This window comes from Odocoileus virginianus, chromosome 13 (assembly GCF_023699985.2).
Source record: "Odocoileus virginianus isolate 20LAN1187 ecotype Illinois chromosome 13, Ovbor_1.2, whole genome shotgun sequence".
NCBI classification, from domain to species: domain Eukaryota; kingdom Metazoa; phylum Chordata; class Mammalia; order Artiodactyla; family Cervidae; genus Odocoileus; species Odocoileus virginianus.
Genome location: NC_069686.1, coordinates 17,764,857 through 17,778,684, shown reverse-complemented (window position 1 = coordinate 17,778,684; position 13,828 = coordinate 17,764,857). Strand labels below are relative to the sequence as shown.

Here is a 13,828-nt window from a genome sequence, read left to right as displayed (position 1 = left end):
TCAAAAATTTCTGAGTTTTAATTTGTGTTAGGAATGGTCCTTGAATACCTTCCTGGGTGTCATTCATAGCAACCTTTGGGAATGATTTTCTTAGACTACCCACCCTTAGCTGAAGCTTCCACATGGCAGTATTTGTTGGGTTATCTTGACCTAATAACACGCTGAATTTAGAAAGAGTTTTATTTTAGCCAGAGATGCCATACATAGTAAAACAAAATAAAAACACCCACCAATTATGTATGTTTTAATTTGTGGGAAATACATCTTGCCTGCTTTGTAAATGCTGTCTTAAAATGTTACCACTTAAAAAAACCATATAGTGGACTTACTATGTGAGATCTTCTCTTTTCAATGATTAGGTCTCAAAATGTTTGAAGATTTAAAAATCTCTGGTTAAAAATTATTGGAAGAAAATATCAAAATACTAATCTCGCTTTCACACCATAGTAAAGAAGGTAAATTGATTTAGGATTATAGAAAAGGTAAAATATATCAGGTTCATATAATTAAAAAGTTTTCTGTAGGTTTAGTTAATTAAACATTCCATTTTCCATCTATAATTCCATTTTCATGGCATTATAAAGATAATTCATGAAAACACGTGGGCATTTTTTTTATTGCTAAAGCAATTTTGTTTGATGTAAAAATCTACACAAACAGGATTTTTTAACTTTAATAACCTCAAAAGTCATCTTCTGCCTTTTGTTCCTCCAAACTTTTCTTTCTGAACTTAATGATAATATCAAGAATGTTTATTAGGACCATCTATTTTATTTTGTTTCATCTTCATTTTTTTTTCTTTTTTACCATTTCATTCTTTTAGGGATTGTTCGCGTAGAGCAAAAGAATAACACTTTTTTTGACATGAACATCTTTGAAGATGGGCCTTATGAAGTTGGTGGAGAGACTGACCATGACGAAAGTCTAGTTCCTGTTCCTGCTAACAGTTATTTAGGTAGGAACGAGAGTAGATGACATGCCTACCTCCTCAGATGCCTCTGTGAGACACTGCTGTCACAGGACCCTGGACTGTGAGGCTGAGAAAAGGCCAGATTGGATCTGGGGGCTGTGGCTTCATTTACTGGAATTTAAAGCTTGGTGATCCCTGAGGTAGTCTGACTGATACTTTGGGGTATCTGACCTGAGCTGCCTCAAAGCAGGAGGAAACCTACTGTCTCCTAAAATCTTCTGTCCTCCTGCCTGGAGGTCTGTTTCCTGAGCTAATGTCCACTTCTGTAACCCGCACCAGGCGGTCCACACAGCCGTGACACAAGGCATGGATGTAAGCAAGAGGCCGAGTCGTCTTCCCTCTCCCTTCAGTGGCTCTTTTTGGAGAGATACTCTTGAAAAGCTGCATTTGTGAAGTTACTCTTAAGTGGCAGGTCAAGACCTCCAGGTCCATCCCCTGTGACTGCCCTTCTCCAAGGGCTGGCCTTGCTTCTGGATTGTCACAAGGCCCCTGGCGGGTGGCATGGGGCCTTTCCAGCCGAGCCAGAGCCGCACTGCTAAAGCAGCTCCGAGGACACCCAGATTGTGGTCTAAGTGCCAATTCCTTAACTCCTAACGCTTGCTTGCGTTACTAATGGGTGTCCTAAATTATTCATGTGCATTATGGTAATTACACAAAGGCTTTTAAAAGCTTTAATTCTTGGTATGAGTTGACATAAAGAATAATTACTGTGTAATTCTTGGAAAAAAATGTAAAAAATCTACTAAATCTAAATAGTATCCTATTCTTTTTAAAAAATAGAGGAGTACCATATGCTGGAGATCTTACTAGAACAATGGAAGGTTAAAAAGGGGGGAAAAATCGGTGTAGATCTAAAAATAATTATAAACAAGGTATTAGTAAACATATTCTTTAAAAGTTATTCTAATTATATAGATATATATGAACAATACTGTTAATTAAAAAAAACTTTTCAGAAACTCCCCCAGCCCTAAATTAAAACCTTGGTGTGAAGACATAGAATGGAGAAAACTTACACTTAACCACTTGTTAAGCACCTACCGTAGACTGTAAATCACACACTATTACTTACTACTTTATAGGTCTTATTTGTTCTTTCCAACTATGTTATAAAATAAGTATTATTTTCATTTTGCTGATGGGGGGGGAAAAATTGCTGTGACTGAGGGAAATGAATTTCCTAGTCCAAGGTCACACAATTAATAATCCCCCAGCCAAGGAAAGAAATGCTCATGAAAATGATTGGGACAGGGTGGGAAGCGGCTGGGTATGTGAATGCTGTCAGTGGCTTTGCCTACCGTATACTGTAAATCACACACTATTACTTACTACTTTATAGGTCTTCTTTGTTCTTTCCAACTATGTTATAAAGTAAGTATTATTTTCATTTTGCTGATGGGGGGAAAAATTGCTGTGACTGAGGGAAATGAATTTCCTAGTCCAAGGTCACACAATTAATAATCCCCCAGCCAAGGGAAGAAATGCTCATGAAAATGATTGGGACAGGGTGGGAAGCGGCTGGGTATGTGAATGCTGTCAGTGGCTTTGCAGGACAGGAGGGGAACACAGGGCTGAGTGGTTTGCAGTCTCAATTATTTAATAGGATTTTCCAGGGTAAAATTCTTTTCAAGGTAAATGTTATCAATAAATCAATATTTTATTTGAATAAATTTTAACAGACAACCTCTTCAAATGAGTTACTTAGGGATTAGTTTATGCCATTTCAATTTAATGGCTCTGGTCAAGAAGCCAACACTTTGGTTTGTAAGATAGATGCCTATGGATTTTATCTTAGTGTCTACTGGAACATTTGAAACTACTAAACTTTTTTTTATTAAGCATATTTGCCACTTTCAGAATGGATTTCCTCAAAAGTGGATACTGGGTTGGGGTGGGGAGAATAGTGTCACATTTCTACTGTTACATTTTGGCTGTCTGTGCATCTGTCATTTCAAAAAAAATCAGCAGGTTTTAGGAGGAAAATGATCTGCATGAGGTTTGGAAGCTGGCAAAGAGGGTGGCTTGCCGGATGCAGCAGTGGCCTCATCATTGCAAGCCCGGCAGTAGCCGGTGTGCCTCTTACCAAGCATAATTGCTTTTTCTTCAATCTCTTCCGTCCCGTGCGTGTGTACAGGCCTGCTGTTTTTGACCAGCGTTTCCTATACAGATCCCGATCAGTTTGTTTATAAAACACAGCCTCCCAGGGAGCGGCCCGACACATCCCCTGATGTGATGATGAATAGCTACCTAGGTTTGTGACCTCTGAGATGACAAATAAATGGTCTTGGTCATGGTCATTTAAGAATTCTTTTTTTGATCCATACAGAGCATAAATCTTTTTATTTTCTATTTCATTTCAAGTGAAGCACACACAAAAAGCATGCCGCGGTTGAGGTTCTGCAGCCAGAGTGGCTTCCAGAGCTGGATTCAAATGTGTCTCCTTTCTAAACTTGTAGCTCATCCTATTTTTCAACTCGCTTCACAGTTTGAGAACTGCAACAGTAGTGGTGATGCTTTTCATAAATAAAACCCAGTTAAAAGGGTGAGCTTATAGTATTCTGCATCTGCCTCGTCTTTACACAGGAAGATTTGCTTTATTCGGACAATTTTGATGTGTGGACATTTGTGTCTGCTTGGCATTTAACCTCAGTATTGGTAATCTGACATCCTACCTGATGCTTTATAATGAGGTTTCTAATGTTTTTCTGCCCTCTGAACAAGTGTGTAATTGATACAGATGACAACTTGCTCACCTCTATTGTTTACGCTAGGTTCTCAAATCTCATCAGTCATGGTTTTGTTTGCATGTTTGTGTCTGAGAACTAAGTTGGTCCTAAGGAGTAAAATGCTGGCTGTGGTATATTAATATTGTTAGCATTCTTTTATTGCCTGATGACCAAGGAGATTGATGAATATAGAAGTTACTAATCACTGCATTATAGCAAAACCCAGAGGCACTCGATTATGCTATGTCAGGTTGCATCTTGGTGTACAGGATGTAACTTTCCCTTGATAATTTAATATCTAGCTTGATCTCCTTTTACAGCAGTTTCAGTATTGGAATGGAGTTTGAACTGATTCTTAAGTAGCATGTATGCTTCATGATTGAAGTTACAAAAGTGCTAACTAGCACAGGTACTTTTCTTTAAATGTCTTAATATATTTAATGTACGCCTGTAGAAAACAGGGAAATACCTACTATTTTGTGCTTGAGTCAGATCTGGTTCTGTAACTCTTATCAGAGATATGATAGCTGTTGGGGAGGGTCAGAGGGAGAGTGGTGGGAAATGAAAGGTAGTGATGAAGTAACCAGTGTTAGATACCTCCTGAAAAACAGAGTTGATAAGTACCATGTTTTATTTTTCCAGGCTTTTCTTTGGACTCAGGGAAAGGTATTGTTTCCAAAGATGAGATCACTTTTGTATCTGGTGCTCCTAGAGCCAATCATAGTGGAGCTGTGGTTTTGCTTAAAAGAGACCTGAAGTCTGCACACCTTCTCCCTGAGCACATATTTGATGGGGAAGGGCTGGCTTCTTCATTTGGCTATGACGTGGCAGTGGTGGACCTCAACAAAGATGGGTAAGAGCCTCTGAGGTTATTTTACATTTGCAAAGAACTGATTGCTGCTCTGGCTTCTATAGGTCTTGAGAAGAAATACCCTTCCAGGTTAGTTGATGGAAAGAATATTTCTGCTGCCAAATTTTCACCATCCCATCAGTCTTCCTCACTTATATTTTGGTAGCAGACATTCATTACCCTCCCTAGGATGTAGGATTACATTTTCAGTCTTCAGTTTTTACTCTGTCCTAGGATCATGGGTCTGTGAGAATTAAAATTTAACTAAAAAAAAATGACACCTATGTGGTTCTATTCTGTGGTTTCTTAAGGGGATATTGGAGCAGCCAGAATGTCCTGTTGAAAGTAGGGATTGGTGACAAAGTCAATACAAAGGTCTCTGGTTGGTGGTGCCAATCTGGGTCTTTGGTAGAAGGTTGAAGGTGGAAGGGAGTGGAATCTTTACTGGGAGTCTCTCTGCACTGTAGATGTAACTTGGAAACTGGCTTCAAGTTCTTACCGTTGATGTTTTCCTTTGGGTGTTATTAGAGACTACCTAGTTTAAAAAAAAAACTAGGGAGACGAGATATAAATTCCAGATTTGAGGTTCTTTTTATCATATCTCTTTGTGTCCTTAGTACCTGTTCATGTGTGATTCTCCCTAAGCTTGCTGATATTTTGGCCAGTGGTTCACAGTTCTTCCCCTCATTATGTTTTCAGATGGCAAGATATAGTTATTGGAGCCCCACAGTATTTTGATAGAAGTGGAGAAGTTGGAGGTGCAGCGTATGTCTACATTAACCAGCAAGGCAGATGGAATAACGTCAAGCCGATTCGTCTTAATGGAACCAAAGATTCTATGTTTGGCATTGCAGTCAAAAATATTGGTGATATTAATCAAGATGGCTACCCAGGTAGACAATAGATTGTGAAATGGTCATGATTTATGGATTATGTGATTGTTTAAAATAGTGCTCATGACATATTTTATTTTATTTTTTCTTGGGAGTATTTGCATTTTATTATTTTTAAAATTTGTATTATTTTTTTTTTCATTTATTTTTATTAGTTGGAGGCTAATTACTTTACAATATTATAGTGGTTTTTGCCACACATTGACATGAATCAGCCATGGATTTACATGTGTTCCCCATCCCCATCCCTCTGGGTCTTCCCAGTGCACAAGCCCTGAGCACTTGTCTCATGCATCCAACCTGGACTGGTGATCTGTTTCACACTTGATAATATACATGTTTCGATGCTGTTCTCTCAGATCATCCCATCCTTACCTTCTCCCATATAGTCCAAAAGTCTGTTATATACATCTGTGTCTCTTTTTCTGTCTTGCATATAGGGTTATCATTACCATCTTTCTAAATTCCATATATATGCATTAGTATACTGTATTGGTGTTTTTCTTTCTGGCTTACTTCACTCTGTATAACGGGCTCCAGTTTTATCCATCTCATTAGAACTAATTCAAATGTATTCTTTTTAATGACTGAGTAATATTCCATTGTGTATATGTATCACAGCTTTCTTATCCATTCGTCTGCTGATGGGCATCTAGGTTGCTTCCATGTCCTGGCTATTATAAACAGTGCTGCTATGAACATTGGGGTACACGTATCATGATGTATTTTAAAATATTGTATTGGAATGCTTTTAAAATGTGATGTTTGTTAAAATGTGGTGTTGTTAACAGATATTGCAGTTGGAGCACCCTATGATGGTAAGGGGAAGGTTTTTATCTATCATGGATCTGCGAATGGAATAAATACCAAACCAACACAGGTAACCAGATAACTTGGATTTCTACAGTTAAGGTCTCAATAATTTTCTTTCCAATGGATTGTTTAGGTTTATGTGAATTTTCACACTAATCATATGTTACTTACAAGTTTACAATAGTATGAACTTTGGTTTTATAAAAAATGTATTAGAAAATAACTTGTAAATAGATTTAAATGCAATAAGCTGCTTGTTTTAAATTGTAAAATTTCTTTGGTAAATTAAGAATCAAACTAAGCTAAAGGAAAAGACTCTTCGACTCTGACAGCATAAAGAAGTAGAATGTCATACATTCCCTTTAGTAGCATATTAAGAAGGGATGAAACTGGACAAACATAAGAGATGATTGTAATTGCATAGAGAATTCAGATACCAAAATCTAAAAATTTCTTTAGAGGAAAATAAGACATTTGGAGGGCAGGAAGAGAAGTTTGGTTTGAAATACACCGATTGACTTAATACAGTACACTGATTGACTTAATATAGTACATAAGGTTAAAAAAACTTCTGTCTTTTGAGATACAACATAAATCAGGTAACTTTTGTGAAAATAAAATGCATGAAATGTTTGATCATGTGTATACTTATTTATAATTCAGTTGTGATTTAATATAATTTGTAAGTAAACTCTTTAACTTCAGTTCAAAAGAGATTTATCTTCAAAGCATAAATAAAAGCCTTATTTTAGTAGCCAGGTGTCCATTCTGATGCCCTGTTCCTTTCAGGTTCTTGAGGGTAAATCACCTTTTTTTGGATATTCAATTGCTGGAAACATGGACCTTGATAGAAATTCCTACCCTGATGTTGCTGTTGGTTCCCTCTCAGATTCGGTGACTATTTTCAGGTATGTAATCTCTTGCTTTAAGCTTGTTTGGTAAATCTACTTAAACTAGAGGGTTTTTTTTTTTTTTTTTTAACCTTTTGAATTGAAATTTGTAACAACTGTACTTTAAAGGTGAGGTCTTGTATGAGTTTTAGTACAACGATGTAATAACAACCTATTTTGTAAAGTCTTGGTATAATTTTGAACTAATTTTTTAAAAAGGTCAGAACTGGTGGAAATTTTTTACCTTTACATTTATAAAAATTGAAACAAAGAATTTGACCATGTAAAGAATTTAAAGAAGGAAATGAATGTACTGTATTTTACCATCCATTAAGAAACTCCAAAATTTTGGTTTATATCCTTCTAGATTTTTTTGTGTGAATATACATGTATGTTTAACAGAATTGATATTGTAATGTACATATAGTTTTGTAACCTACTTTTGCTGGTTTGTAATGAATAGTGGCCTTTTCCTGTGAGTGAGTATGATGCAAAGCGGGTTATTTCCCTGTTGTTGAGTACTTTTCTGAAATGAAGTTAATGGTTGTCTGAGACATCACATGGGTCATGTGTTTATTTAACAACTTTTGGGTTGTTTATTTGGGGTCATAGTTTATTTAACAACTGCTATACTGTCATCCTGTCATTGGACAGTTAGGTTGCTTTCCAGGTTTGGTGGTTTGCTTTCTAGATACACAAAGCTGGTAAGCATCCTTACTTTTCTTTGTGTCCTAGATTATTTCCTTACGATAACTTCCTAAAGTGAGTTGCGAAGTTGAAGGGCATGTGTGTTTTAGGACTCGTGATTCCTTCAACCAAAATGATCTCCAGAAAGGCTGCAGTGCTTTGCCCATAGCTGTGTCTCAGTGGCCTTATCCCAACAATTCCATCACTGCTGGAAATTGCCAGGAAAAATTGTGCAAAACATTTTTTAATTTAAAAAGTAGCACATTCTTTTTTTGTTTTTTTAAAAAAGGTTAATACAGAATTGCAGTTAAGTGCAAGTTTTCCAATATTCTTTCTTTCCATCAAACAACTTTTAATAGTTTTGAGTCTCTCTCCACTTCTAGGGTGTCATCAAACAGCCAGACTATAACTGCTGTCCTCTATTCTGGTTTGTAAAAATTAACCTCTTCCATTTTCTCTCCTTGTTAATACAGATATATCAATCTTATTCTTTTTAAAATCTCAATGTTTTTCCATAATATGCATTTAATGAGTCCTTGGTTGATGGAATTTTTAGATAGTCTGTGACTTTTAGCTATTATAAACAGTGTGTTAGATAGTGTAATGTATATATATATATATATATATATCTCTCATGTAATGGATTTTTTTAAAGAAAAATTCCTAGAAATAGAATTGCTGGGATCAAGTTAGCACATTTTTTTATTCATCGTCTGTGTGTGTGTAGTCAGTCAGTCTCCGGCTCCAACCACATGGACTGCAGCCTGCCAGGCTCCCCTGTCCATGGGATTTCCAAGGCAAGAATACTGGAGTGAGTAGTCATTTCCTCCTCCAGGGGATTTTCCTGACCCAGGGATTGAACCCTCATCTCATGCATTGGCAGCTAGATGGATTCTTAACCACTGAGCCACCTGGGAAATCCTTATTCATACATATACCCACAGAAAAGTTGTAGCAATTTATGCTCACAGCAGCAACCTACCAGAGGGCCCATTTTCTCACACCTTTACTGACACCCAACAGGATGAATCTATTTAGTTTTTGCCACTGTGGTGTGATCTCATCTTTTGATTGAATTTGCAATTCTTTGATAATTGGTGAAAATGAACCATTGGGTTTTGTTTGTTTTTAAAAAAAACTATTTGGCTTTATAGTCATTTTTATCTAAAGAATCTCATCAAAGAAGTGGGCAGTGAGGTACAGCGAAACCGTAAATGAAAAATAATCTGTATGTCATGTGTACACTTGGTACCGTCATTGCTCTATATTCTTCTGGAAGGATGCCAAGCATAGATGTAGCCTCTATATCTAAAATAGTATCCTAACCAAAACCCCTGGTGATAATAAAATGACACCAGGATACTTTTGAAGAGAATACTACTTTAAAAAAGACAGAATATACTATGCATTTATATATGTGCATTTTATGTGAAAGCTAAGAACCAGAAGAGACTTTACAGATGGCCAAAGTGGGAGACGTGAAAGTGTGGAGAAAAATGTATCTGGAATATTAGGCCAAAGGAAGAAGTTTAAAAAAAGTTTGAATGAATGTCTGTTACTGCCTTTGTATGCCTGTTTCTCTCTGTTCATGTGTTAGGTATTAACCTTAAAATAGTCAACATTTTTAAAAGGTAGACGAGTATAGTATAACATTCGATTACTTTAGCTGTTTCCATCAAAAAGCAATTTGAACTTCAAGTTCTAGTTTGAAATACATATCTCTGGTGTCAAGAAGACTTGAATTCCTGTAACAAAATTTGGTTCCCAAGACTTTCCCAGGAGATAACTTGTCTTTAGCCAGTTAAATATTTGTTATCTGTATGTAATTAATATTTTAATACCCTTAATTTCCTGTCCCCATAAGTAGGTTGACTGTGAATCCTGTATACATGTTCCTTCTTTCCTCATAGGTAGTATGAAAATGAATTTCCCTTTGCTAATAAGATAACTTCCCTATTTTACAAATAAGAAGAACAGAGGCCCAGGACTTGCTTGTGCTTTTGAGCCTGGATCCTGTGAGAGTAGGGCATGGTACCTAAATCTTCTCAGTGTCAGTCTCCACTAAATCATGCTACTACTATGATACTTAATAAGTAAATGCCAATTAAACACAAGACAACTGAGCAATAAGATTTGCTTTATGTGTTAAAAGGCATTTTTATGATTCCATATATAATGTGCTCTGAAAATTGTGTATATTGTGTGTTTAAAAACAGCATTTAGGCAGAAGTGTGTGTTAAAATATTTATTTTGAAGTGTATACAGCACCAAAGCCTTATTATTATTATATGTAAAACACTCTAGCATCTGTAGCAACTGGTATTAAAACATTTATGAACTTTTTGTCTTCTAAATATGCTCTCAAAACTTTAGAAACATACCTACAGGCATACCTCATTTTATTGCACTTTGTTTTACTGTACTTCACAGATACTGTGGGATTTTTTTGTTTTGTTTTGTTTTTAAAAATTGAAGGCTTGTGGCAAGGTGTCATTTTCCCAACATGTGTTTACTTCATGTCTCTCTGTCACATTTTGGTAATTCTTGTAACATTTTTCATTTATTATTATTATAACTTTTTCATTTATTATTACTCTAATTATGGTGATCTTGGATATTACTGCTATGAACTCCTGAAGGCCCAGATGCTGATTAGCATTTTTTTAAGCAATAAAGTATTTTTTAATTAAGGCAAGTACATTGTTTTTTAGACATAATTCCATTGCATGCTTAATAGACTACAGTATAGTGTAAACATAACTTTTATGCACTAGGAAACCAAAAAATTCAAGTGACTCCTTTATTGCAATCTTTGCTTTATTGCTGTGGTCTGCACCCAAACCTGCAGTGTCTCCAATGTAAAATAACAACAGAAAGATAAACAATTAAGATAAAGGGAAATGAAAAAAATGTGAGCATCATTTGCCCTTTGATTGGCTCCTGCCTTCCCCATGAAGGTACTCACTATCTGGCCTACAGATAGATTGATCCCAGAAGTTCAGACTAGCTGTTTGGAATTTGAAATACATTTTCCTGTGGAACACTGCTCTCCAGGATGGCTGGGTTTACCACAAACCCACCGAAGTCGGTGTGACTGAATCCCGGTGGGAATGGAACCGTAGAAGCCACTCTGAGTTCACGTGGGGAGTGACAGAGGCGAGAGGTGTACCGTCTGCCCAGCGCTTTCGCCCCAGCCACCACAGCCTTGCATTTCTGTGCCAGCCGTGCAGGGATCAAGCCATAGGCCCTTGGCGACCCCTTTGGCTGTGGCGGGTAGGAAGAACATATAAGGGAGAAAGATGATGTTTTTACATGGTGAGAAGGGCTAAAGGTGTAGGATTCCGCTTCTTGTGTGTCTGTGAGGTTGGGTTAAGGCAGAGATAGGAAAGGATAAAGGATTCCAGGCTTTGCTTATAGAGATATTGCGGGGGTAGAAAAATTGTGGTCAGTACTGGCAAGCACGTGAGGCTGGAGATAGGAGAGTCCGAGGGAGGATAGGAAGCTCAGATATTGTAAAATGGGGACTTTTAAGTTCAGGTCTTGCCTAGATTACTAAAATTCACATATGTGTGGAAATCCCGGTAGTGAGCACCCTAGGTGTTAGATGTATGTTGGTATAACCTTTTTGGAGCGTTTTTTGGGGGGAGGGTGGGCAAGATTACCCAGAATTAAAAATGCGTATATTGTTTGACTCAAAAATTCTGCTTAAGAATTTATCCTACAGATAAACAGATGTATGAACTTAGGACACATACATGTACATAGATGTATATGCAAGGATGTTTCTCAGCTGAAAGCCTTACAAAATTATAAATGTCCACTGATTAAGGGACTGGTTGAATAAATGCTGTTCCATTGGTAGAGGCAATACCACCAGCTGTGAGAAATAACTAGATTTGTGTGTAGAAATATGAGAAGACCTCTGAAATGTGAATGACAAAGAGCAACATGCAGACCAATAAGCATGAAAAACTCCCACTTTTAAAGAAATGCTTGTTTTGTATTTAATTTTAAATAGTCTTTTTAATTGAACCAGACTGATATGTCTGGAAGGACATGCAGAGCTCCTTGAGAGTTTGGGTGGGGATGAGACATATTCACCTGGAAACTACGGAACTTTTTACATATTGCCCATATTAGTCTTTCAGTTTAAAAACTCCATTAACATTAAAATTATTAATATAAAACAATTTATAATTTTGAATGTGTCATGTTTAAACATTTTTATAAATATCACATCATCATGTTTTAAATTATGTCTGTTAACAACTGTTTTCTTTAGCAACAGGGGAGCAGGAATAACATTGGGAAACGGAGTTTTTTCTGTGGTTTTTAAGATGCAGCATCTGAGGATGCCTGTGTAGTATGTGAGTTCATCTCACATCCAGATAGCAAAAGGCTGAGCTTGTCTTCTCCTTTGTCTTCAGATCCCGGCCTGTGATTAATATTCAGCAAACCATCACAGTAACACCTAACAGAATTGATCTCCGTCAGAAAACGCTCTGTGGGGCGCCTAGTGGGATATGGTGAGCATTTGCACCGTGCCCACTCTTCCCCCACAGTTTGATATCTCTGCTTTATGATGACCCAGTTGCCCCGAGGAGCCACAGGGAAGATTAAGAGAAATGGGGAAAAGGGAAGAGGAATCTTGTCAAGTGGATATATGACATTTTTACTTATTGGTCATCACTGGGGGGATATGAGGATGAGGAACGTGTTGAGATTTTTTTTTTCCAGGGCGTAAGGCATTTCTTAATGACTATGTGTTTGATTTTATACAGCCTCAAGGTTAAGGCCTGTTTTGAATATACTGCTAAGCCCACCAGTTACAATCCTTCAATAAGTAAGTACCTAGGACTTTTTGTTTGCTTATCTGAACACCTTTATTTTGCTTAATTTTCTTTAATTAGAGTATAATTGCTTTACACTGTTGCGTTACTGTCTGCTGTACAACAAAGTAAATCAACGGAAATTAGATCTTTTCTGTCTGCCAGGTTGAAAAGTTCTGAATAAATTAACTAGAAGAACAAAACTGTAATGGCCAACATGGGTCCATAAATTCTGACTTAAAGAACTAAGTCTGTCTGTCATCTTCTTTTTAATCAGAAGGGTGAAGCCCAAGAGGAAAAAAATGCATTTGGTCCCCATTTGAATTTTCCAGAGCAGATGGTTTAGGGCCTTGGATAAGTACTCATTTGCTGCCACAACCATTTCCTCCATGTCTGTCTTTGAAAAGCAGTGTGGAAAATTGGTTTTGTGGTTGTGAGGTGGCGGGTGGTAGTTGTAGAAGAGTGACCGCGGGTGCCCAAGTCCTACTTGAATAAATTGTCAGTTTGTAGTCTCTTCGCTGCTGGGTCCCCTCCCAGAGGCCTCTGCGGTCCAGAACACCCATGCCGTGTCCCTGAGGGTGGGCTCAGGGGGACCTGAAGACCGGGCTTGAACTCAGAGACTTGGGCTCTGCTCCTGGATCCAGTGCTTCAACACAGAGCTAACCCCATAATTGTTTGAATTTTTATTTTCCTATCAGTTAAAAATAAATGCCTCCGATGGGAATTAACTACATAGGATTATGGCAGAGTTCAGATGAGATAAGCTGGTGAAAGGGCTTCCCTGGTGACTGAGACAGTAAAGAATCTGCCTGCAATGCAGGAGACCCAGGTTTGATCCCTGGGTTGGGAAGATCCCCTGGAGAAGGGAATCACTACCCACTGTAGTATTCTTACCTGGAGAATTCCATGGACATAGTGGCCTGGCAGGCTACAGTCCATGGGGTCGCAAAGAGTTGGACACGCCTGAGTTTCACTTTTTCAAGGTGGTGGAAGCAGGTTGTCATTCATAAGGTCTTATTCTACTTTGTTTTTTTTTATAAGAATGACAGGAGTTTTGCCACAGGGTTTGACAAATTTCTAATGATGCTCTCACAATAGTGATGATCACCGAGGCCTTCTCTGGTGTGTTTTAATAGCAGCTGTGCCTCTTCAGGAGTAAGCCAGAGTAAA

At 37.5% G+C, this 13,828-nt stretch overlaps 1 protein-coding gene across 3 annotated transcripts in view; it reads left to right on the top strand.

Annotated features, from left to right (window-relative positions):
- ITGA6 (integrin subunit alpha 6) overlaps window positions 1-13,828 on the top strand; it is an 83,273-nt gene that overhangs the window by 43,542 nt on the left and 25,903 nt on the right. For 2 of the 3 annotated variants that reach the window (XM_070476013.1, XM_070476014.1), the window contains exons 5-11: window positions 824-955; window positions 4,339-4,549; window positions 5,246-5,439; window positions 6,231-6,319; window positions 7,042-7,160; window positions 12,257-12,355; window positions 12,611-12,672. In XM_070476013.1, coding sequence (XP_070332114.1) covers window positions 824-955; window positions 4,339-4,549; window positions 5,246-5,439; window positions 6,231-6,319; window positions 7,042-7,160; window positions 12,257-12,355; window positions 12,611-12,672 — 906 coding nt within the window. Of the gene's footprint in view, window positions 1-823; window positions 956-3,104; window positions 3,222-4,338; window positions 4,550-5,245; window positions 5,440-6,230; window positions 6,320-7,041; window positions 7,161-12,256; window positions 12,356-12,610; window positions 12,673-13,828 lie in introns of all 3 variants that reach the window. The other variant, XM_070476015.1, reaches the window with a different exon arrangement.